This window comes from Falco punctatus (assembly GCF_963210335.1).
Source record: "Falco punctatus genome assembly, chromosome: 8".
In the NCBI taxonomy this organism is placed as follows: domain Eukaryota; kingdom Metazoa; phylum Chordata; class Aves; order Falconiformes; family Falconidae; genus Falco; species Falco punctatus.
Genome location: NC_137588.1, coordinates 9,569,410 through 9,596,320, shown reverse-complemented (window position 1 = coordinate 9,596,320; position 26,911 = coordinate 9,569,410). Strand labels below are relative to the sequence as shown.

General features: G+C 38.5%; 1 protein-coding gene across 1 annotated transcript in view; it reads left to right on the top strand.

The window, feature by feature from the left end:
- Window positions 1-26,911, top strand: part of SPAG16 (sperm associated antigen 16) — a 412,452-nt gene that overhangs the window by 297,691 nt on the left and 87,850 nt on the right. Inside the window, exon 15 of the mRNA XM_080399858.1 lies at window positions 7,903-8,029. Coding sequence (XP_080255984.1) covers window positions 7,903-8,029 — 127 coding nt within the window. The remainder of the gene's footprint in view (window positions 1-7,902; window positions 8,030-26,911) is intronic.

The window sequence follows — 26,911 nt, the reverse complement described above, 5'->3', positions numbered from 1 at the left end:
CAATAAAATCCCGGTACATGAACATGGCGTACCCTAGGAATTTGTTATGCTTATTGCTCTCAGGAGTGTCTAATCAGGTAATGATGGCACCTGACTTCACTTTAGTTGTGGTGTCTCTCAAAATACAGAAAAAAGCCGGTAATGGCAATTATCATTCATGGCCTCCTCTCACTGCACAGCTCCCAGAATTCAAAGGCATTTCTTTGATGGTTAGAAAGGAAAAACAAAATTGATTATTTTAAACCTCTCTGCAAAAGATATTGCTCTCTTTGCAGTACTGTTTCAAGTGTAATGTCAACTATGGCTAGCAGTAACTCTGCAGGGAGTGCAGTGATCTTGGGTTTCATATGTAAATTTATGCAAAGCACTTCTGCAAGCCTAGCATGTGTTGTTCTCCTCAAGCACCACAAGGCACTTCCTGCTACTTGATGTGGCAAAGGGAAGAGAGATTCCCTCTGTTTCACACAGCAAGAGGAAAGCCTGCAGAGTGCATGTAAACAAACAAGAGACCCATGAACCATCCTTATTTCTGAAAGTCGGTAGAACTGGAAATTCTGCTGCAACAAAGTTCTGCCATCTGCACTGGTTACTTTTAATGGAGCTCCTCCTTTGGAGGACACAAAGAGGTGTTCTTTATGAGCCTCCATATGCTCTGAAAGGATAAAATGAATAACCTAGAAATAATATCGTTTTAGGATACTCTTCATCTTGATCAAAATCATCACTGAGAAAAAGAAGTAGTAAAAAAATCCTGTCTTGATATCTTTAAGTTTCTTGACATGCGATGGCCCGCATACCTGTTCATTTATCAGCGCAGATGTCTCATCCACAGGTTTTTTCCACCTCCCGATATACTTGTTTCTCCTGCACTTTCTAATAGTAATAGACTTTTGGTCACTAATCACATTAAAGAGGCATCTATGTGCCTCTGTGCTTCTGTAATAAATTTCCCTTCTCAAAACTTCTCCTGAGGACTGTCTGGTTTTTCCCTTTGCTCTGTTTGGTTGTTTGCATTAACAGCACTCATCCCTCAGTCAGTGCTTCTTTGCGTGTATCGCTCTCCTTTCCGTATCTCACTAGAACTTGCCATCTCTAACTGCATGCTTCTGAGTGCCTGCAGACAGTCCTGATGTCTTAGCTAAAGCTGGTCTGGTCCCAGCAGTAATTGCAAAGCATTTAATTCTGGACCATAATTTAGAGTGGCTAATTTGAAGAACCCTACTTTTTTACAGCACTTCTGGTGAGTTAACGTTCTTTCACCTTCGTTACAATAAGTGTTCAGTATGTCGGTGCTCTGGACTGCAGCATCATGTGTGAGAAAGTGCTGACACAGAATTCCCCTATTAGGTTTCTAAAGTATGTTTTGAATTACCATATTCATTATGAACCTCAGCTGTTGGGGTGCCTGAAGGAAAAAGAGCAGGCAAAAGATTTGGAGCTGGGACAGGAATGATCCCTGCTTCCCACAGGCATAAAACATGAGTTATCCTGAGGCATCTCCTTTGAGCTAGCAGGGTAAGTGCTGATATTCTTAAGAGCCTGTAACGGATTTTTGTAGTTTTGAATCCATAATGTTTTTTAATAATAGATATTGTATTGCCTGTTTGTTCAGATGTCCACAGTGCATGTAGAGCTGGATTAGGGTAGGAGGATGATTTTGCTCCAGAGCACGCATGGTCAGTACGACCTCAAAACCTGCACATTGAACCATAATATCAAAGGGTTACAATAGACCAGTAATCACAATAGGTACAGCAACAACAGAAAAATTCTTAGAGCAAAGTGTACCAGTTCTACACTGTGCAAAATTAGGAGTGGTTCATTGACAGCTGCTAATAAAGTTCTTCTGTAAGAACCAACAGTGAAGCTCTGAGAGATGATTCTTGCTGTGTCAATATCTTGGATTCGCTTCACCTGCAGAAGAGCTGACTTCTCACAAGTTCATGTCTATTCAAATCTGTATAAAATCTCACAGGGAGTAAGGACCACACACCAGTTGCTTGAGCTCTGGGTGTTCAGTTGCTTTGAAATGTAAATGATCCTTTGTCACTTTGATTACAATGCAGAAGTTGAAACTGTAAAAGGGAAAAACTAGTAAAAATGCAGATGGGAAAACACTGGCGCTGCCTGCAAATAACCCTTAATCACCCCTTTTCCCTGACTCTTGATGAAAATAATTATTAAAAATAGACCACTACATTTTCAAAGTGGTAATCAATGTCGCTGTGTATTTTTGCTGGGCTAAGTAATTCCATGTCTTTCTATGAAGTTGCTAGTTTAATTTGAAACTGGGATGACTTAAGTCTGATATTTCGAAAATGGGTTGTGATTGATTAGTCATCAGTCTAATAATGGAATACATCTGCATTTTTCCTCCATCTTTAACATATTTTACATAATTCATTTGGCTTAATTGGGCATTAAAATCTTTTTCCCTGCAACAACTGCAGCAGATTCATCCGCCCCTGCTTGGATTCTCATGAGATCCCTCTGCCCTTGCTCGCTGCTGCTCAGAAAACCCAATTCTACCCTGCGGGATGGGGTGACACAGGGATGGGACTCTGTCTGCTGTCTGTTCGTGCCCTGTTATTTTTTCTGAGTGTAGTTAGTTTTTGCATTACAACAAGGCCGGAGGTAATAACTCTCATCAGGTTTCTGATGTGCTTCATGCTGTAAATGTGGGAGGTAATGATTCCTCTTCTTAAAAATATTCCCTTTAACACGTATAAAATGGTGGTAGAGTTAAGTGGCTTAGGATGTGTCCCACAGGGAGCTTCTTAGAGATGCAGATTATTTGAGTCTGTCTCAGTTGGAAGTAGCTGAAGCTGTTCCTCATGCGGCCACTTTGTCTACTGGCACTTAATGGCAAGGAGTTTCCACCATGCTTTATTTACACAGAACTCTTTTTACTTAGTTCAGAGACTCATAACAGTAACAAGTCTGGCAAGACCAGTAACAACCTCATCAGCCCTTTTTTATGCCAGAGGTCAACCAGATTCCCGATAGTAATGGAAATGGAAAATAATTATCAAGCTTCTTTCAAGATGCCTAGAGCTTCAATCTGTTTCCACTGAGGTTGATGAAAATCTTAGTCTAGTCATTGTAAGTGTCCCTTAAAATACACTTCATATAGCTACAGCTTCTTTAAAAACTGACTTGCAAATCGGTAAACTTGACTGACTTGATATGAACTTGTCACAGTGCAAATGAGTTGCCCATTCACTCGCTATTTTGTCTTTTTAAAAATATTTGCAAAAAGTAATGAAAGAACTTCTGACCTGCCTTCAGAATTAAACTTTGAAGAGGATACTCCTGGAAGTAGTTTATCACAGTCTAAATTAGATAAAGCTGCTTGTTGCAGCTCATATATTATTGATCTTTCAGCAATAAATCCAGAGGTAAGTTCATAAGCAAGAGACAAAATTATTCAGATTTTTATTCCTATGCGTGGTGTGAAACAATGATTTTCCGGAAATATTTGCCTAAAGTATACCTAGTGATCAGTCCCATTGTTAATCATTATTAATTTTCACAAGAAAAAAAATATTTTTAAAAAAGGAAAGAAGGAAACTGATTTTTAAAACTTCCTGGAAATGTTATAAATCTGTTAAATCCTGATGTTATTAATTGCGTTACAATGATTTGAAAGTGCCAATTCAGATTGGGATTGTGATGCATATGGAGCTGCGCATACCCATACTAATGGGAGATCTTCTGTAATATAAAGATGTTCGTTAAGACAGCAGGGAAGGCAAAGAGTGGAGGGTGGAACTTTAAAGGCAATTAAAGGACTTGCAAAGTCCTTTAAGCGGAGCCTGGAATGGAACCATTTGTTGAATCCAGACTAATTGAATCCTTGTATAAATTCTTTAATTACTTCAGCGTGCACACACAAAAAAGCATCAACTTGATTATATAGAATAGGAAGCAAGTCTTTCCGGTTTTATGAATCATTCTACATGGTCTTTGATTAGAGGAAGTAACAGAACTGAGCTGTGGCTGCTGCAGCATAAAATGTAGTGTAAATGAAAACCAGTACAATAGGAGCCTGCTTTGGCACATTTTCTCCTTTATCTTACTGTCTCCTCCTTTTGATACTGGGTGGTTGATGGAATTGAATGTGGTGTTGGTGGTTTGACTTCGAGAATGCATCAGCAAATGAAGTTTTAAGGGTTAATTCAAGTTACCAGCACTTTGTATGTCCTAGTAAGGGTTTCCTTAAGCACCAGAAAACCCTTTTGTTCAGAAAAGGAACTTCACCAAGGAAGCACCTCCACGGGATGGGCTGGCTGATAGGAAGCTCATCACGGGCAGTGAGCTCAGCAAAATTAGGGGAATTAGGAAAATTAGGAGGGCTTTTCCATGAACAACTGAAATAGTTACTGTGAAAGGAAGGAAAAATCCAAAAGCTCATGGGAGAATTCAAAGCGATTAAGCTTTAAAGCTTTTGAGAATGGCCCTTGGCCAGTTGCAAATGACTTTGTTTAACATATGACTTATCCCTTTCTTTTACTTTGAATGGCATGTAGCTTCAGTTTATCCTTAAGCTTGATTACATTCCTGGTTTATTTCTTGCTACTGAAATTTTTTTATCCCACATCTCCAGCTCACTTGATTTAGAAAAGGTATGTAATAGAGATGACACCAAGCAAAGATGTGATGAAATGTAGTAGCTGGCTCATTAACAAAATCCTGGGTTTAGTGTAACAGCTGCCTAGGTATCAATAATAATTAGTGCATTTAATAATAAGTATGTAGACAGAGTATGCTGAGGCTGATAAAATAACTGTTTGCTTATGTTGACATGTTACCATCAGGACCCTGTTTTCTTACTTCTGTTTGCAGATGAGGTCTATTGCCTTTTCATGGAAATCAGGTGAAATACACTACTGGGCGTTACGTTTTATGCACAATATGTTTATACCAGGCATCTGAGAGGAAATTGTTAAAAAGTCTGCAGAATTTTGACAGCAAGAAGTGGTTGATCTTGCTGCTAAGATTGTAAACCCTTTGGAGCAGGACCATCTTCTCTGGCTTGTTTATACAGCAGCTAGCACAGCAGGGTGATGCTCCCGGACCGGGTTTCTAGAGCACTGCTGCTGATCAAATAGTACCTGCAAGGATCGGGGTGGGGGGGAGGCTCATCCTTTCTGGTGTAGTCACGAATCACCTTGTAATTCTAAGGGAGCTTAAATAGTAAGTTCGGTGGTTCAATGTATCTGATACATAGTAACGATTAAATTGTGTAGATTCCCGTGGGAGGGGAGGGTTGTTTACCCTTGTTTTTCTTGGGGATCTGTAGTAGAAATGGGAAGAAATAGGTATGACAGAAAATTGGATGGAGGATTAAAAGAGGGTGAGGTGTGGATCTTCTCTTGTGGTGTGCCAACTACTGTAGCAAAATTAATTCATAGAAGGAAGAATGTGTAATAAAATTAGATTAGATCTTTCTCCTCATAATTACTCAACTAGTAACCACCTCTTAATCGGGGCGAGTGGGAATGTCAAAGTCAGTTCTACAGTTGCAGTCACTTTGTGGCGGGGATTGTCTCTGATCAATGTTTGCTTAATATCTATTTCAGTGAAGCATTCTTGATGCTAATATGATTTATTAGCTGGACCATGCTGTTACTTAAGAGAGAAATATCGTATTGAAAATCCATGGACACAACTGTTGACGACATAAGGAGGAGTCACAGAGTGTCTTCTGCAACTACACTGAGCAGTTTATGTGCAGTCTTAAGCAAATGGGCTGCCCATTGATCTAGTTCAAAACTGCTGAGTTACTTAATTACTTGCTGTAATTAGGGAGAATTTATTGACTTAAAGAGAGGTCCCTCTGAAAGGTTACAGGGATCTCAGAGTGAGCTTCCAAAATTGGTTGCCCAATAGCAAAAAAGCAAAAGTTGCTTTATAAAAATCAGTGATGGGTACATTCATAGTTAATCCTGACTCCATGCTATCTGAAAAGGGTGGGGAGGAGAGAAAGAAGAGCTTTTAGCTATTTAGCATGAAAAATTGTGTCCAAGGGGGAATTTGAATGATCCTGTAAGTGAAATGCGTCAGACACAGGGCAGAAGAGGAGAAGTATTTCTGAGGAAAAAAAAAACCACAAACAAACCCTTATATTTAACATTAAGGATATAGATCAGTTGTGAACAAATAGTTTTAAACTCTCATTTTATACTTAGGGGCTGAAAGTTTTATAAACACAAGAGCAGGCAGGTTCTAGATCAGCGGCAGCGGGATGAATGTGGGAACTGCTGATGTTCTGGAATTCAGTACATTCATCATGGCAAGTATATGAAAGCATCACATGTAAGAGTAAGGGACAGGATCTGGTGGCTCTTCCAGTCTCATATGCATGATGATGCTTTTTTTTTTTTCCCCCTAAAAATTTGCTTTATTGAGATCCAGTTCAAGCCATACACTATTCAGAGTGTAGCTGTTGTGTTTGGTGGTTTTGTTGTGTTTGTTTCCGGAAAGGCCTGCTTGACCTTGTTATTTGTGTAGGCTGAACTTCATGAAAGATGCTGCATGAAATGCAAGACAATTAGGTGGGTACAGCTGGCAAGATACCTAAACAAACAGCTTTTCCATAATGCTCAGCACCACTGTGTTGAGGTGGGATGTAGTTACAGTTACTGAGCCTTTTTGCAAAACACTGAGTGCTGAGAGCTTACACATTGCTGGCTGGATTCTCCAAGCAATGATTGCTTTGTTTCTTCGGGTTACTCTGTATTAGTCCCTGTAACAAGTCAGAATGGAGTTTTGACATTCTAGATCTCCTCCAAATGAACCTAAAGATTTCATTATACATATACCATGATAGTGTTTTGCAGGCCATTACTTTTTACTTGAGAAGTCAATGGATATTTTGAGGTCTTAAGTATTCTACTTGCTAAATAACCCCATACGTTTTCTTGTAGGTATTGTCTGTGTGAAAGACGTAAAGATTAATTTGATATAAAAAAAGTAATGGATGCAGCATCTGGCCCATGTTTATCTGCATTGTAGTTCCATACCATTGTGATTCTCCTTCAAAACAGTATCCCTTAATCTAATTTTACACTCTTGCATAAATTGGAAAAGACATTGACTTTGATAACTTTGAATGCACACCAGCTGAGCTGGTTTTGGGATTTTGAATCTTTATTTAGGAGGTTAGAATGAAAGGTAAATGTTTCTACATGGGTAGCTGGGGGGTTCTTCCTGTAATGGTGGCAGAAACTAGCTAAGCAAAGTTATGTATGGACATACTTTTACCCTGCCTTCTTTGATGTTTACATTTGTTCATATGCTACATATTCAAAGTACTTCTGTCACCTTTTTAGGTTAATTTTTTTGTTGGTTGGGTTGGGTTGGGTTTTTTGGTTTTTTTAGTTAATATTGAAGAGAGGCATGGCAGACATGGTCCTGCTATCTTTCCTTGCATAGATAGTTCCTGTGTGCTTCTGACTCACTGTAATGAGATTGTCCTTAGCATGGCTATTAGTGAATATATAGCAATGAAAGAGTGTCTGTTCTGCTCTAATCTCATACTTTCCATTGAAAACATGAGTAGACAAAAATCAGAGCTAAAGGGCCACTCCTGTGTCTCTGTGAGAAGAAAAGTTGTAATCACAAGCCATGTTCTTAGCAGACATTGGTATCAGAATTCAAAGTACCCTCTTTTTTTTTTTTATTTACAGTTTCTCCTGAAAATGTTGTATTGTATTGTTGTGATTCAAGTCAAGATGGTTGTTAAGAGGCTGTAATAACCTCACTTCTAATAACTTACATTTATTTAAATGCGTACAGTTACTATGTGTGGCATCAACAGGTATCCAGCCCTGTGTCATATGCTTTCTTCTTTGTAGAAGTACAAAAGTGATGCCTTTATTTTGTTTCCAATGTTTACAGGGTGATACAATTGCTTCCTGTGACTCCTCTGGCATGATGAAGCTCTGGGACATTCGGAAGTCGGCCCCTATTTTATCCATAGATGCAGGCCCACATCCTGCCAAACAGGTCATCTTTGATCACTCTGGTAGGATTCTAAAACAACTTTTTCTACCTAAAATATCGTTTATGCTGAAATAGCTCTAACCTTTGCTTCTGAAGTCAGATGGCATGTGTGAAACAGCATAGGTGTTAATTTTAAATAAGAGATGCCTGGTGGTGCCAATGATCAATACACTCGTTTTCCATGGACTAGATTGGCAGTTCAGCCTAAGGGTCCATTTATATAGAATCAAAAATGTCCAATAACAAAACTCACGATTAATGGAAAAAATATTACATAAAATACAGAACTGATCATTGAGGGTAAAAGACTTAGCAATTTAATGTATGTTCAAGTGATGTTTATTCTCCATTAATGTTTGTTCTTTTATTTTCTAATTCTGTAGTTGCGTTTCATAACCAGTCTTATTAAGTCTTCTTATAATTGCCTCAGAACTTCATTGTGTTGACAGGACTGCTTACTATGCACAAAGCATTGAATTAACCAGTTATTTTTCATCATCGACCATGTATTACCACATCAGCAATATTATGAGTGAACATGCATTTTCATTTGAAGAGGCACTGTTGTAAAAGATTTTTTCGTTTGTTTTAAAGCCAATATTAATCTTCAATTCCAAAGCACAGACAAGCATTCATGGGGCAGCATAGCCCTAGATCCTAGCTTGGGAAATCATTCTTACTCAAAGGTAGTACAATATGATACTATATAATACAACAACATATAATGTAATATATATAGGTATATTGCAAATTATGTATACATTTTTTATGTTATGTGCATGAAATATAATGCTTCAATAGAATATGTTAGATAATTAAGGAATCATTAAACAAAAATAATAGTATGATATTTTGTCATAATGACCCACATACTGTGGAATGCATAATATCAATATGTTGAGTCAAATGGCAGAAAACTTTGCCATTGAATTCTATACCATTTGTATAGTGATTTCACAGATCTCTCTTTTGTACCATTAAATAAGGTATTTTCATTTCCAAGAGGAAAAAGAATGCATTGACACTGTCCATTTTTGGCAGCTTCCCAAAGACAAATTTAACCACTATTCTATTTATGTGTGTAATTTGGAATAAGAGCTCATTTTTTGTTCAGGAAGATTTGAAGAAGTTCTGCATTTTTGTTTCTGGTGTATAATGTTGGGTTATTTGCAAAGGAATCTCATCCCTGAAAAATGCAGTAGCAATATTTCTAGCCAGATGGGAACTTTCCAGTAGAAAGGTTATCAGCTTCAGGTAATCTAAATGGGCAAATTTTTCCATAATTTGGATAAAATCCAAAATTTTCTCTGCAGGAGTTAGCACGCAGCAGAGATACCAAATTGGAATGGATGATCACAAGGAGGCATAACGCAACAGGATGCAGTCGCACCTAGCTAAAGATGGGAAAATATCTAGCTAAAAGAGACTACTGCAATTCCTGTTGTTTGAGGAGTGAGTGCCTGTGCCGCCTACCTAGGGACAGGGGGCGAGGCATAGCAGGCACTATCCGCATGCACAGGCTGAAAAGGCAAAGCCTGTTCTGAATAGGTACCTTGTAGAAATGCAAGCATATTAATTTCTATTTGTTATGGAGCAGTATTTCATTTACTTGATGAGTAGTGGGAAGGAATGCATTTTCTGCACTGCATCGGAGGGGAACGGTGCAGTATCATTCACCAAACCTGGCCTTGCTGGGGTGTAGCTCATTCGGTTACTGCTAGCCGTGCAGTGTGGGACCCGGTCTGAGGTAAATATCTTCGGGACCCTGGCTTTGTGGGTGTTTGATTCATGCTGACGTAGCATTTTCTAGCTAATACCAGAATTGCCAAGCAAGCTAAACCAGAGCGCCTGAGTAATCCTAAAACGGCGCATGATACATCAGTGAGTGAGGCTGAATGATGTGCTTGTCTGCAACAGCAATGGATAAAATGATCCACCAGGTTCCTGCATCATTTTTCTAGACAGTAATGAATTGGTTAGTCCAAACTATTCAGTCAGTCATTTGAGTGAACTAAAAATAATAACCACGACGAAATAAGTCAAACAGCCAGATTACTCCAGAAATCAATGGTGATTGGAGAATATATCCTGTGTTTTACTCATAGCCTGTTGGGCATGGGACTTATTTGGGACTTCTGTCTGTGGAAAAGCTTGGGTGGATTTTTCTGACCTTATCAAAATGTGGTTTAATTTCCAGATGTATCATTCAGTCTCTCCTGGTGGTGTTATTCCACCTTATGTAAAATACTTGACTGCGTTATTAGTCGTAGACGCTGGAAACAGGTTGTTTAGCATCTTAAAGGTGGATTTAATTACTAGATTATAGAGCCATAGTTGGGCATTTTTTTTTCTTCTGCCCAGTAATTATTTAAATTATAGCTAATAATGATAGAAGGGGTTTATGAAAAGTTTAGCAGTATCAGCAAACAAGACTAAAGTCAGAGATAGTAAGTTCCCAACTCATGGAAGATTTTTGTTTGGTTTTCCTTTTATTTTTTTCAAGTAATTAGCATTGCAAATGTAACGTAGACAAACAGATCTTACCTTTTGTTTTTAAGTGGTACTATCTGTTGTCAGTATGACATGCACTGGATGGGAGGTGCTTAAGAAGAGCTACTACCAAGAACGAGTTTATAAGTTACTGGACTTCTGATGGCATTATTGGGGATGGTCCTTGCTAACTTTAGTGATCTTCATGGCATAAATGCTTGACCACACTCAGATCTGAAATAACTTAATGAAAAAAATTGTGTATAAATCTTCCTGCTTCAGCTACACTCTGCCTTAGCTTTTCTTTAGCTCAGCTTAGGGGTGGACTTTTCCATATGGCATACTTGTGAATGAGGAGAAATTAATTACATGACTAATTATGATTGCATTTTATGTGGATTTTCTTCTTTCCCCCACTCTTTCTGAAACTAGCCTATGATGTTGCAATAAGAGGTGGTGATGGAGCTGGCTGGGACTCAGCCCGCTGAGGGCAATGATCTTCAATATTATACTTGATATCAGAAATACAAAGGAATATGTCCTTTGAATTCTGTATGCTGTGAACAGTCTCAGAGAGGGAACCATCTGTGGTTAGTGTGCAGGATGGATCACAATGTAACCAATTTTTTAACTAAATTTACTTTTATTTTTTCATATGCAAGTTAACCAACATCTCCATGTACTTGTATTCTTGTGTAGCATTCATGAATATCTTAAACACCCTCTTGTCATCACCTTTTGTATTTCTGGTTACTGTTTAGAAAATGTACTTAATACGATTAATCACAACGTAGCATCGCATATGTGAGTTACAAAAGCTAGAGAGGATTCTAGTTTGTATGCTTTTTTTTTTTTTTACATATTTAGTTATTATCATAACATATTAGAACAAACAAAACAAGCAAACCCCACTACAACAGCAACAGTCCAAAATCAATAGCAGTTTCAATAAGGCCAATGGAAAACAAAAAATATTTGGAAAATATACCACTATAGATTCAGTTCTGGAGATACAATAAGGTGTTATCATTTAACTACTTTACATCCAAGCTGGACAGTGTTGCTCTCAGCATTGAAGAAATGTGAAGGGTATGTGATTTTTCTGCCAGTGCATTAATAAGTAGCCTTACAGTGCCTCTGAACATCTCAAAGGGCAATACGTACCCATTTTATTCAGCGGGAGAGTATACTGAAAGAATTTAAAGGTTGTAAATTAATGTGAAACTTGAGAAATGCCAGGATCAAGATTACCTTGTGATAGAAGCGGTGTATTTTATAAGATAGGAATTCTGAGGGTGCAGGAGACACATTGTTTTAAAAAGTGATTGTTGAACAAATGGTCTGCACTGTCAGCTGTGGTGGGGCCAAGGTAGCTGCTCAGTGTTACTATCCAACAGCAAGATTTAATTGCTTAATTACACATCACATAACATTACACAGGAGGCAGCTGTTAGTCCAAAGGGTGACAATTGTTTGCTGTTTGGTCTGGAGTTGGTTTTGGTGTTAAATAGTGGTCTAAAGAGTTTGTTTCTCTATATTATCCACCCTTTACTGAATACAGAATTATTGATGGAATTTTCTGGGATGCCGTTGCTAAAGTGTGTTCAGTATTTGCACTTGACATTATTTGGGCTATTATTGATAATATTAAAGCCACAGGCAATCTACACAAGCTTCACGAGGGATGGAGGTACAGAGATTAAACCTCAGATTGTTGGAATTTCTACTGATATAGAGTCTTCAGGTAAAGTTCCTGAATTACAGTTTTTGGATTCCTTACCTGTAACATTTTCTGTGCTCAGAACAGAACTGGCAGAAATACTTCTTGTAAATTGAGGGGAAAAGTTGAGAAATATGAATTGTAGTTTTAAATTCATGTTCCTAGTGGAGTATATATTATATTTCTTAAAGAAAACATAAATAATATTGAGGTATTATATGTCTCATTTATTTAGAGGTTTGATCTTGCAGCTAGGTGTCCACTCAATTTTCTCTTTGACTTTCTCAATTTCACTTGGTATATTGGCTGCAAAGACAAGCTGGTATTGAGGTGCCAGGTGTCTCTCTTTTCTCTTGTTTCCTTCATATCTTTTGTTAATTGACACTGCTTAAGTGGCACTGAGTAGGTAAAGCTTCATCTTGTCTGCATGGGGATTTTTCTAGGATGGAAGAAGATCCATTTTGCTGGGAAGCTGTACGCTGGATTTTGCAAATTGGCAGCTGGAGGTGGCGAGAGCAGGGGATGATGCAGCTGCACCTTTTGGACCTCAGGAGGGGACTGTGTCCCAACTGTCAAGAGAACTGGAGCAGGACAAGATCTTGACTCTTTATCTCAATTTTTTTGCAGTTTCTGGAGCTTTCTTTTTGTATTTGTCTCTGACTTGTTTACAGTTAAAGTTACACTTGATGGGAGAAAAATCCTCTAGCGCAGAATTTACTCCAGTAATCTTTTTAGCAGCATCTGATTTTGTCCATATAGTGCAATTATGTGCTGACATAATGTGTGTTTTTCCCTGTGACCCCCATTTCTGACTAAAAAGCTTTTTTCATTACACTTTATTGCTCTGTGTTCTTTAATCTCCAAAGCAGATTACTTGATAGCATCAATTGATTCCTTAGGGTGCTTTTCCCCTTGTGGTTCAATGCTTGAGTCCCTACCTCAATTTTGACTATGTATATGCTGTCACAAGCAATACAGTCTTGACTTGGGAAATTTTTACTTAAGTTATTGCCAATTAATGCAAACTTCTGATCACTGATTCGGGATATTGAGAAAGAAGAAAACATGAAGAATTAAACAAGTGCTTAAGTAAATGCTTTTCCTTCCCCTTTCCCAGTCGTAGCTTAAGCCAAAAATCTTTCCTGCCCACTTCCTCATCTCTGCTTGCCTTGTTTTCACTGTAGGCTGCGCTTCATCATCCCAGTTTCTTTGGTGTGGCAATGGGTGATGCAGGAGTTGAGCTCCTTATTGCTCTTCCTCCACTGCTCCAGGCTGTCACTGCTTCACTGCAGGTCACCCATGGGCCACAGGTGTCCCTGCCCCGGTGTGGGTGTATATCCATTCATGGATTGATGGGGCAGTCGTATAAATTAATTGGGTGTTAATGCATAAACTGATTGGTTACACATGCATGAACTGATGGGGCATTCATGCATAAGTTAATTTGGCGCTCATGCGGGAATTAATTGGGTGCTTGTGCATGCATTAATTGGGCACTCATGCATAAATGTAGTGAATTCTGCAAATTAATGCCCAATATGCAAATAGACTTTGATATGTAGAGAGATTGACATAGATATAGGCGTAATTCTTTGGATTTGTCCTGGCACTTGCCTTTTTCCACAGAGCTCACACAACTCCGAGTCTGGTTATTAATCAGTTTGACATGCTACAGTGCTGTAGCTCCACCTAACAAGGTGGCAAGGTGATGGAGCCATGTTCTTAGACCACATCTTCCCAATTCCTTTGAAACATTTGCTTGTTCTTCCTTATCTTGCTGCCTGCTTTTCTTCTCATTCAGGCTTTTCTCAAGTCTATTCGTAAAGCACAAGCTACAATCTTGTACATCACTCATTCCTTTCCTTTCTCTCATCATGAATTGCTTAATGTCTGTCCCATCAGAACCCTTTTCTTCACTATGGATTCAGCACTGCAAAATCTGTGTGTTTTCACTGCATCCTTATACACCCTTTCTTATACAAACTAAGCACTCACATGTTCTGTTTCTTTTAAATATAATTGATCCACATTCTTTTTTGCTTAATGAGCACAAATGCACCCACCTGCATCTTTTAGTTCTGTGTTCTTTATTTGGGGATCAGTGTTTTTAGTTTGTCTTCACTATTTTGGCTTCAACTCATCTCCAAGTGCTGTATCAGTGCTCTGCATCTGAGTGCTGTTCTTGTGCTTGCCTCCTCTGCCAGGGCAGCGCAGGGGACACTTCTACAGAAACAGGGCCAAGTAGCAATCAGTCACAAAAAACTCTTCTTGCTTCCTTCCTCCCAAGAGGTGGGGCTAAATGCCAAAATCAGGCCTTTTACTTCACACTGGCAACCTGCACGTAGCAGTGGGTCCCCATTTCTCCTTTGTCTTGTCCATCTCTTTGTCTTGTTACTCCAGACTTGAGGATCCCTTTATAAAACTTTTCATAACAAAGAAGCCATCAATCAACAGTCAAGCAAGGATTACAGGGAGTGCAAAAGACACTTTAAAAGTCTGTGATATGTGTTTGGTCCATGTCTGAATGTGCATCCCTGCTTTAAACTGATCTGTGGGAAATAAACTTGGAGGTCCACCATTTGTTGACCAAGCTGCTTTTATACAAGCAAAAGGTCTTCAGAAATTATAACCTGCATAGAGGGAATGGTGGTGGGCTGGTTCACCTCACCCACACTAGTAGAAAGGTTTTGTGTTTTGTCCTTCAAGCTGAAATCCCTGCTTTGGCAGAACTTTGCAATAAGCAAATGCTGTTGCCCCAACTGTGTACTCTTAGACAGTGCACCAATATTGATGTTTCGTCCCTAGGCAGCCTGTCCAGCCTGTGTGTTTGAACTGATGAATCCATTAGTGGACTCCCTGCAGAGATTCCCGTGTGGTCTGAGTTGGTTTACCCAAACCATGACCTATTTTCTAGTCCTGATCATGCTGCTTAGTCTTGGAAGTCAGATCAGCAACATATCCGTGTCAGCCCTCTTTCTCTAAGGATTGCTTACAACATCTGTTGACCATCCTTAATTACTCTTATGGTCAGCATGGGAGTAAAAGGAAGTGCTGGAAGACTACATTATTCAACAGTAATTCCTTGTCTCGTAATTCTCACGTCTCCCCTCAGTGGTTTTGTATTCCATTTCTCTCGTTCTCAATATTTGTTTTCCTGACCATAAAATTATTTAATTTGGAGGCAGTGGGTAGACTGGAACTTACACAAATATGAGCTGATTGACAGATCATTTTGTCTCCTTGTTTCATGGGGGTATGAAACTTAGTTCTGACTTGTAGTTTTTCAAAAGGGAAAAAGCTGGCAGTGAATTTCCCCCCTTTGTTGATCAGGAGAAGAGTTGTGCCATGCAGTATTTCTGTTGTGTCATGATCATTTTTCAATATGAGCAAACTCCACAATATGTAAATACGTAAGAAAGAAAAGAAAAGGGATTCTTAAAATATATGACATTATTTTCAGTATACACATAATTTAAACTGTATGAAATATTTGCCCTTTGGAAGGGAAGGATGGGGGTGGCTTGGAAACCCCTTATTTTATGTTTTTTTGCCCTAGTTGCAGGGTAGTATTTTGTCTCTGGCTGTGTTTTCTTTGCTGAGCTAATGAGGGTGGGGACTGAGTACTACTGCAGGCAATTGCTTTGAGCACAGAGGCTTTGAAGAGATTAGCCCCATTGATATTCCCTTCATCTTTGTTAGAGAGGAATGCTTCCTTCCCTGGAGTGCAAGAAGATGGACAGCTATTTAACAGAGCCAGACTTTTTTCAAGTAGATACTCTAGTACTAAGTATTCCCATCTCACTTGGCTGCATATACCCAGCATAAAAACAACACCCTGGAAGCCAGGGTTGCTCCTCATTAGAGCAATATATTGACCTGTTAGGGTTTTTTTGAGGACCTCAGGTTGAATGGATTATTATCTGACTGGTTAAATATTATTCTTCAAGGAGAAGCAACAGTTTCAGCTGTTCAGGCAGTCAGCCAAAACATGGTGATGAGCAAATTGTTAGTTCCAGAGCTAAATGAAGGGAATGTCCACGTGACTTTTGCCATCCTTATATTAAACTAACAGAAGCTGAAAATTAGAGCTTTACGCATCCCAAGTGGGGCATAACTGATCAAATTTTGATTCTCCAGGAGCTATCCACAAACTAAATTAAAATGGTTTGCAACAAGTTCATTTTTTTTCTAATCCCATTTAAACTAGGCACAAGTCTTAAAATAATGATGTATTCAACATCTCATCTCTAGCATGTACTGCTTTTGTAACTTTACTAGGTCCATGCATTCTATTTTATATGTATTGTTTATATTAATTCCAGCTTACAGAGTGCTGCAATTAGCAAATTCCCACTTTTAATGTATTTACAGTGATTGAATGAAAACTTTCTTTCACTCTGACTGCACAGCTCCATCTCAAGCCTGGCTTAGATACAAGAGCTTCATCTCCTGATTAACTTACTCCTGCAGACAGTCAGAGTAAGGACTCTGAAGGTCATCACAGAGTTTCTTCTGTGAAAACTCCTCTTAAATATCGACTGCTAGCTAAGTCTTGTGTTTTGAGTAAAGCATCTGTATTGTATGTAAAGAAATTAATCAATATTACATTCATCATTCATATCCTTTAATGAAGGAAAGGGATTTTTGAAATAAGATATTATATTGATCTAGTATTTGTGTGTACTTTCTATGTGTTAAATATGCAAGATAGAACAGCCTTGGCATTCTCTGCCAAGAACTGGATAGATCAGGGAATCCATAAGGGGACAGTGATTTGCATCTTCATCACTGTTGAAATTAAATATATTTTTATCAATAACCAAGGGTCATTAGTTAGCTGGTAGCTTTGTAGGCCAGTCCAGAATTGTGTTGGGAGTGTAGGACATATGCTTATGAAAAGAAGAAATCGGGCTCTTTTCTTTAAGGGAAGCGATTACTTAGAGACAGACTCCATTGGGACTGGATGCGTTGGAGAAAAAAATAATTTCTGTGACAACCTAGGTAACTCCAGTATGTTGTTTCAAACCTAAGGATAATTTAGGTAATTTGGTCTATTTACCCACCATTCTTTTCCCTTCAAGAAACAAATTTCATATTTTGAATGAAAACTTTGTTTTAAAGATTTTTGTACACAAAAGCATCTGACAGTTCAATATGTAAACAGTATTTAGCTTTCCACTTTTGGGGGGATAAAAGCTATGCCAGTCTATGTTGAATTCCAATAACACGCTCTCAGTAACTCGAAACCTACACTTTCATCAAACCTGCTATTTTTCCAATATGCATTTTTAAAAGTAACTGAACTCTAACAGAAGATTATTCACTTCTGGATACCTGTATTGTGATTACCAAGAAAGTTTTGATTCCTCAAACAGCTCTTCCACTCGGTAAAAAAAATATATCAATGAGCTAGTTCTTTTCAGAGCTTGGAAAGCAGTATCTCTTTTCAAGAAAAAGATCATCTTTAAATTAAAAGTATGCTGTCCTTATCCCTTTTTTAATTTTTATTTTATTGACAAATTGTCACAGGAGCTAAAAAGCGTAATCATCAATAGCAAGTGATCTGTGGGGCTATGCAAAATAAATTTATTAACAATATAATCTCCATACAGATGTCCTAGGAGTGCTTCTTATTTTTTATGGACCAATCTGGGAGTCTTACTTGCATTTCATCGGCCAGGTGGAAAATGAGTGAGACAAAGTTCATGGCATCTCTGCAGTTATTCCGTTCCTGCTAGCAGTCAGAACTGGCTGAAATGGTGGTCTAATGCACACAGAAAGACATCATGTTCGCTCAAAAGGAAAAACGCTAGAAATTTGTTTCAACCACAGTATCTGCCAGCCTCTTTTTGTAAAGCTTGCATGCCAACAGAACAAACCCATTGGCTTGAAATGAATTTGAGGCCCGAGACAAAATCCCCTTTGTCATGAAAGTGTAGTTTTAATCTCTTTGGGTTTAATGCTATTCCACTACTAAGCAAATCACAGTCGAGATGCCTTTGAGGCCTTTAACTGATGCTTATGCAGAACTGTTCCCCAGAGAAAATTGGATGCAATTTTAGGATTAGATAACTGACCTAGGAGAGTGCAAAACTTGCATATCCACTTTTTCCAGATGGATATTCACTAGGAAGCCTTCAACTTGTTCATAAATATTGCCTGTCCTTTTGTAAAAGCTCACACCAGCAAGCACATGGTCGTTTCCTGGGCAGAAAGACATTTTTTGTACTGAAACTTTTGGGAAACAAAATAATGTATTTTAATTCCATTTCTTTTTCTGTTGCAAAATACTATACAAAATGGTGAATTGGAAAATAAGAGAAAAAAATAAATTCTATAAACAGCCTTCAAAGCCTGACCTGGATATTTGAAACGTTTGTTTGTTTTGGTTTTTTCCTCTGGAATGAACTTACTTTATTTCTTTGCCTGTCTTTCAACTTGTGAAAATATCTTGTATGTAGAGCTATTACCTTTCTGATTATCACGTGTTCTGTGCAGTAGGGTAAAATATACTACCTTTACTCTTTTCTCTCTGAATTGAGTGAAAAAAGGAAATATCTTAAATGAATCCTTTTTTTTTTTCTTTCTTTCTTTCCTTCTAGAACAAAGTAGAAGAGGGAGTGGTGGTGATAACAGAGAATTCTTTAATGTTGGGTTCATGTCAAACTTCATTTCCCTCTTCACTTTTTATATTGTAAATGAATATTTGTGGAGTAGCTTAGTGATCCTTCCTGGAAACACACAAGAGCAATAATGGTGTGTTTCTGGGTTGTAGCAAACCAGGGTTGTTTGCCAGTATCCCACCTCTTGCAGTGGGCAGGAGGTGATGCTTAGGGAAAATAGATAAAACCAGAGTGACTAAACACTGAGGTTTCTCTGCTGCTCTTCTCCAGTGCCCTGTAGATTAGGACCTCCCACAGAGCTGGGGACCTGATGTGCTTTGCCTGGTGTTCATGGATCTCTTCTCTGTTAAACTTGTCTGATCTTTTGTTTTGGAACTTCTTTATATTTCAGCTTCCAACAGAACCTGTAGCAACGATGAAGTACTTCCTTGCCTTTGCTTTAAATCTCTTATTGATACGTTCTGATTCTCATACTGTGAGAATTACTGACTAATTGTTCCTTGTTCAGCCTTTTCATGCTGACTCATCTTCACCTGCTCTCTTTGCAGAGCTGAAGAATCTGTGTCTATTTGATCTCCCGGATACATAAGCCATTCCTCATTTTTCTTCATTTGTTGCCCTTCTGTAAATTTTATCTTGGGTACATTCTTTTATAAACAGAGGAGAGAGATAAGGCCTGTATAATCTGTTTAAGATGTGCCTAAATCATGGTTTTAAATAGAGGCCTAATGAGGTTTCCTGGTTTTTTTTCTCTTGCTTCCCCTCCCCCCCCCCAATATATCTTGACATTGTGTCAAGCTGATGTTTTCAAAGAAGTATACATGGCAGCTGTGAGATCTCTCTCCTGACTGACAAAGAATAATTTGCAGTCTGTTGTTAGACTTGTAAAATTAAGGATATTTTCGTTCATTTGAATCGTTTTGTGTTTCTCAGAATTCAATTTCATCTGCTACTTTATTACTTAATCCGGTAGCGTCTTGAGATTCTTCAATGAGTCTATGAAATGTGCTGTCACCTTGAAAAACATGAATAATTTTATACTATCAGTGAATGTCACTTCAATATTCACCTTCCCACCCTTTAAAAAATTATATATTAATGTGCTGACTACCACATGTCCCAGAATAGATGTCACATTATTCTTGGTAATCTGCTCCTGTATTTTCCTCAATATGCCCTATTGGAAGTTTGTTGGGCGGTTTTTTGTTGTGGGTTTTTTTTTTTTTTTTTTTTTCTTTTTCCTCTCCCAACTTTCACTGCCAAAAACTTTGGGGAATTCAAGTACATTATGTCAGTCTGGTCACCCTTTCTCCTATGCTTCTCAGCACCATCAAAAAACTGGAGCAAATTTCTGATTTGTGGTTTCCTGCTATAAAAGCTACAGTAACTCTTCACTATGGTATTACATTTCTCCATGCATCAACTAAATCCATTCCTTATTGTACAATTGAGTTTATTAGACCTGTAAATAAATCAGATGTACTAGCTGATGGTTTTTCAAGGTCTTTTTAGAAGTTGCTGTAATGTTTGCCACTTTCCGTTCCTCTGCTCCTTGGAGCTTGCTAAGCAATAGTCTCATACTTTGGTAACAATTTCAGTTAATTTAATATTTAGGGTTTTATAAAATCCCTACTCTCTGATTGTGGAAAATATTTAATTACTTTATTTTAAGATTTTGAATTTCTGATCTCTGCTAAAAAAAACCAAAACAGTCTTACCAGGGCATGTCTCAGGAGCTACAAAAGCTCTCTGCATAGTTCTGCTTGCTGGTGTGATCAAGGCTGGTGGGATATGGTTGAAATAATGCATAGGTGGCTTTGAAATCCATCACAGAAGAGAGAGATTTAGACTATTGGTACGTGGGGCACCTAGCTTTCTTTGCATGAACTCATCTTTAATGATGATGATGGCTATTCCCAGACTGTGTCAGCAATTCCTTCAACCAAAGACATCTATTTATATAATATAAGGTGTTTGGGCTTCTCAGCTGGATGTGCATCTGAACTTGGATGGTAACGTTAAAGTTGGACATTAAGATCAGGAGTTAATATGTTAACACTGTCCTTGGAGCGCAAGATTCATTGAATTTGAGAATTTCATGGTGCATTCCATAAAAAAAGCAGAACTTAAAACATAGTCTGTTAAATTCATTGCCTTCTCTGGCATCCTTGCCAGAACTGTAGTAGTAGTTGATAACAGCCTTGTATTCGGGATCATCCCTTTTTTTGTATTCCAGACTGCATTCACAGCTGTCTACTTAAAATTCTAATATACAATTATGTGTATTTGGCTAAACAGGTCTTTCCTTACATCAGTGAAAGTAGCCCTCACCATTTCATGTCCAGTATTTAGGGTTTTTTATTTTTATTGTGTATTCTTTTTCTCTTCATTTCATACAGTAGCCAGTTGGCCAGAATGACTTTGGGAATGTCTTTGTTAGTATAATGGGCATTTATAGCAGTGACTGTAATTAATGATTAATATTTTAGCTGTGCTTGCAAGCTAAGTTTAGTCACGGGCAAAATAAAGAGTTGTCTAGAGTCACTGGCTGATGGACCAGCAAAATAATGGACTTCATTTAAGCAGATGAACCCTCTGAGTCACACCATAGGGAGGGCAGATCGGTGCCAGTGCTGGCCTTGCTCAGTGCTGTGGCCGAGAGGGCTCCTCCACTCTCTTCCCTGAGCAGCTCCAAATGCCAGGACTGAGTGAACTCCCTGGCTTTAGAAACGCACGACCTTTCCGTTATAGCTTCTACATCTGATGTGAAGCATTTGAATCTGGGACTGCTGAGCCTTATGATGCAGGTATTGTGATTGATATATTCTTGTGATTTTTAATTATGAATTAACAGGTTTATTATATATTTTTATTAACATATTTGTGTGAATTAGTAGACAACTTTGATGCTTGATAGGACATCGCAGGAATGGTAACACAAAATGAAGAAAAACAAGGTTGATGAGTACAATGAATACTTCTTCCCTGGCATCAGAGCAAAATGTAAGAAAAGGAAACAGGAAAGGAAATCAATAAAGAGAGCCAACTCCAGAGAAATTATTAAACATTCCCTCACTCAGAACCCCCCCAGCAAAAGAAAAAAAAAAAGATGCTTTCCTGAAATATCTCTGAAGTCTTAGCTGGTAGATAGATTTGAAGTTTGGAGAGAAGACTGGCATTGTTTGCTGGGAAGTGCTGAGCATCCCCATGGCATCGTGTACATTGTGTAGCAGGTTCTCTGTGGCAAGCTAGGACTTGGTAGACCAAGGTGGAGGGCATCTTGAGTCTCAGTGTTGGTCCTTTCAAGGGAAGAGAAGTCTGAGCCTAACCAGCTTCAGCCAGCTTCTGTCTAGCAGGCACCATACGGTCTGTTTGGGACATTTTCCGAGTCATTGTAGGGGACCCAACCGAGAATATGCCATCTGAATGCTGCAGCAGGCTGCTCTGTCTGTCAGTGGTTCATCAGGTCAGACATCTCAGCTCTGTGATGTTTTTCAAACACAGCTTCTCTGTGAGTCCTTGTTGAAATTTCCTCTGTACATGCATGCTGCAGGCCTGAGGGCTTCAAACTCTTACACTAACCAGGACCTCTGTTACATATTTTATAATAATTCCTTTTCATTCATTGCTCATTTGTTTTGTGTTATTATTTTCCTTTTACTGCTGTAAAAGCTCTTCTCTTCTTATATTTGATGTTCATTTCTGTGATTTGTCCCGACGTTCTCTGCGATTGTAAGTTTTAGTAGTACTGAGGTGAATGTCTGAATAATTGAGTGGAATGGATCCAAAATGAGACAGACTGGGTTGCTCAATAGATGAGAGCACAATCACAGCCATTAACGCAGAGCTGACGTTCACCTTTTGTACAAGTTTGTGCAGATTACAGTCCTTTGGCTCCGTACAGTTTTTCTTTTAACATACATATTCACAATCTCTTTGGGCTTTTTAGAATGAGGTACCAAGGGCTGGACAAGGAGGTTTTATTGCCAATTACCCTCTTAGGTATGGGAAACTGTTTTTTGTGAAAAGATGTGTCAAAGTGACCATTAGGGTCCTGCCATTGTAAAATGGTAGGTACCATGCTCCCAGTCAAATTACTAGCAAGGCTCCGTCAGCTGCACTGTAATCACTGTTGTACCATGTACTTGAAGGGTGCCGCACTGGGCTTCTCTCTACTGTTAACCTGAATCATTTTTTTCTAACAATTTGTGGAGGAGAGGTAGGAACTGTACCCCAGTACAACCTGGCCATCATCATGGAAACACAACGCTTGTTGGTATGTCTCCTCCAGAAGAGAACACCTGCAATCGGTGCTGTACAGAACATCTGTGCAGTGTAGCCCGGTGCAAATGGATTTGAACATTTCCTTTCATCAGTTGTACCAGACCAACAAAAGTAAAAACACCTTTATATGCTCAGTGATTTAAAAGCAGCAAACACACCTCAGCCCATCTACCACCACATTCATAATTGGTTTTGGTATTTCTAAGCAAAACAAATACTTCCAGAGGAGCTATTGTGAACAGATGGACTAACATTCATAAAAGAGACAGTTCCCTTTTTAAGTGGTTTGTTTGAATAAAATGTATTGTTTACACTGAGACTGAAACTACAGTTTGCTTAAATTATTTTTATATTTGGCCATTATATTGTGAGCATATGCAATGGGCAAAATGTTAAGAATAATTAAGCGGAGTGGTTCTGAATGCCCTGGTGAATGTGAAAAATCGTATATAAAAGAAAGCAGCTATCTGTGGAGCTGCCAATTTTACTTATATAAGCCCATCTGTTTACATCTATGCCTGTTCCCTAAAGAAGAATACATCTTATGTGAAGAATTCCCACCAGATCCCTCAGACATTTTATCATTCAAGAATGTTCTTCCTGTTTGTTCTCTCTCTTTCCTTTATAAGAAACTAAAAAAAAAATTAATGTTTTCAGTGCCGTCTCTTAGAACATTTGCAAGACAAATACTGGGCTTAGCATATAAAATTAAATGAGTTTGTTCTCTTCTGGTTCCATAATGAATAAAAATGGTTGCAAACCATTTACATATACCTTTGACTCACAGTGGCTTATAGTCTTGTCTTCTATTTATGTCTCCTATCCCACTTTTTTATTCTCATCTTGAATCCTTTAGACCACCTCTTGTTAAACCTAAGATATAAGTTATTTTATATTTAATTGATCATGTGGAAAGCCTGTTTGCTGTTTACAAGGTATCTGGTCAGTGACAGATTATAAAACTTCTTTTGAAATAAAAAGGTGTTCACATGCTCCAAATTTTGTGTTTCCCTGTATCCCCCAGTCCTAGGAATTCTGCAAATGTAGAGCTAATGATTTACTGCTGAGAAGCAGCAGATGTACATTCCCTGGCTTCTGTTCCATCCTCAGAACTACTTCAACAACAAAATTACCTGAATGATATCAGATATAAGCATGTGGACTTTTTTGATCTTTTTATTTAATCCTAGTATCAAAGTGGCTTTATCCACTCTCAAAGATGGGGGAGGCCAGCTTTTGAAGATCATTTTAATTTCTTTCATTTGGTGGCCTAATCTTCTTCCTACTCTATTGAACTTCTGTAAATTGTTTTAGGATTCCTGGAATAAAAAATTAAAAAGATCTCAGCGTTCTAACTTCTGATTTAATTATCAAAGTGTAAATTCTTTACATAAACTTCAGTGACACAGAAAACACAAAATAAAATGACGTCAAGTCAAAAAAAGGAGGAAATTCAATTAGCCCCTTCAAAGAAATCTTACTTGATTTTGAGTTTTGAATTACAGATTTAAAATAAGGGGGGGTGGGGGTGTTCTTGCCAGCTTCTGTGGAACTTAAATATGTTAATTTATCTCACTTCTAGCAGTAAGTTCCTGACCAGTGTTAGTGGTTCAGGTGCTTGGAAGGCTGTTAACTCAAACGTGCTGCTCTCTTCCCGGATGGGTAATTCCATTCTGACCACCAAAATATTCCTTATATTTTGGGCTTCCCGTCCACTAAAGGCAGGAAGCACAACACTGTGCTCTGCCCATGTTTAATTCAGAGAGGTGTATTTTCGGAAGACCTAATTGTTTTTTGCTGCCAGCTGCAGTGCTTTGAATCATGACCCGACCACTTCAAGCATGCCTCCGCAGGAGTCCAGCAGCCTGCCGGCACCAACACGGTTGGGATAACTAGGTCAGATAGAGCAATGTATCACACTGATTAATTAATGCTTTTGCACAATTGAAATTGTCTAGAACCCAATGCAGTCCCTAGAGAAATTCCTTTTGCTTTGGTGGGAAGTGAATGAAGCACATAAATGAAGGTCATATTAGTAGTAAATTGTAGCGCTAAAGTATCCGTCATCACTATTCAGTTTTATTAGTGTTCTCTTTACATTAGCTTTCACTTGAAATGCCTTCTTGTGTCCCATGCTTTCTGCTTGCTGAGAGGCTGCTGCTACTCGTTTGTAGGTCTGGGTGCATGATATGTATCCCATGTGGAGAAAGGGGGCCCCAGCATCCTTTCCCAGCACACACACATTTATACTCCCCAGCCTTTCCTAGCAGAGATTTTCCATGAACTTATCCTTCATTGCCAAGGTGAGACTAAGGTTTCTGCATCACTTGTGAGGAATAGTTTTCTACCTAATATTTGTTCTCCCTGTTGTATACAGTGGTTAGGTAAGTAAATTATTGCATAATAACCTGTTTGTGGCCTTGGATGTCTTAGGGAGGAGGAAATGGGAAAGGCAGTGCCTTTTTGACAGGGAATGGCTAAAGGCAGGTTACAAGGATACGTTCGTGGTGCCATATCTGTAAGTGCTGTGGTAGGATGTAGTGTGCAAAGAACCTGTCATCTGACATTTTTGTGGGGTTTGATATTTGTGTGGAAGGTGGGCTGCTGAACTGATTGATTCTCTATTGAAAACCTTCTTGGGATTGGGGGTGTTAATATTTATTTTTTTCCAGGAACAGAAAAAAAAATAAAAATCAGGCAGTAGATGAGATATTTAAGACCAGTGAGGTTATAGACATTTACCTCTGTACTTAGGGGCTCTTCCCTGCAGTGAATACAGCAAACTTTAGCCAATGCAGAATAACGCTTGATTTCTTCATGCTAACAGCAGCACACTGAAGGGGTTTTGCTGGTGCTCGAGGTGTCTGACCTTGATTCCCCTGACTGCACCAGTGCATCTTTTCATGGAGATCTTCTTGGTTATATTATGAAGTGGGCTATGTGTTGCTGCTTCATATAAAAGTGGTACCTGAGAGTGTGCAGATGACAGCTGAATCATGGAAAGAAGTGAATTTAGGAAACTGAACAGTGCACAGACTACCCTGGGCTTTTTTCCTCAGTAACCCACAAGAACTGAATTTACGTCTGACTCTATTGGAATTATCATAGTGTTAGGAGCTGCTGTATGAGCTGTTCTTTGACTAATATTTTCTTACTGCTTTCCTCTAGTAGGTGTTTCTCATAAACAGCATTCACCTCTTTTTTCTTTGTTTATTGTAACAGTGTCTTTTCTAGATGGATTTTAAATAGATCTGTCTATATCTTTTTAGGAATCTGGATATGGTATTCTTCAACTGTTTGGCTGTAACAAAATAACTTTCCCCAACCCATGCGGTGATTCCAGCATTCCAAAGCAAGGATTAAAGGAGAGGTTTATATTTAAGAATAGATTACAGCTAAAGAATTTCAAAGTCTTATGGGATTGTCTCTCAAGGCTTTTGAAGATATCGTCTAAAACACTTTTTAACTACTTGGCTCTATCAGCTATGGTGGAGTTATCATCTACTATTTCCAAACAGTTAGCAGATAAAGACTCAAAGGCTTGGAGGAATCCCAATTGTACGCTGAGTCAATTTATGGGAAAAATATCTCTTGAATCAGTAGTTAAAACTTTATTACAGATGGCTCAGATACTGGGCTTGATTTATTCTTTATATCTTCTGTAGTGACATGAGTGAATGGTCTACAGAAAGGCCACATCATACTTATTACAGAATAAAGGGCAAGTTGCTTTCGTGGGCCCAAAACATTTCTTCCATTTTCAGCAGAATGGAAAATGCAGAAATAA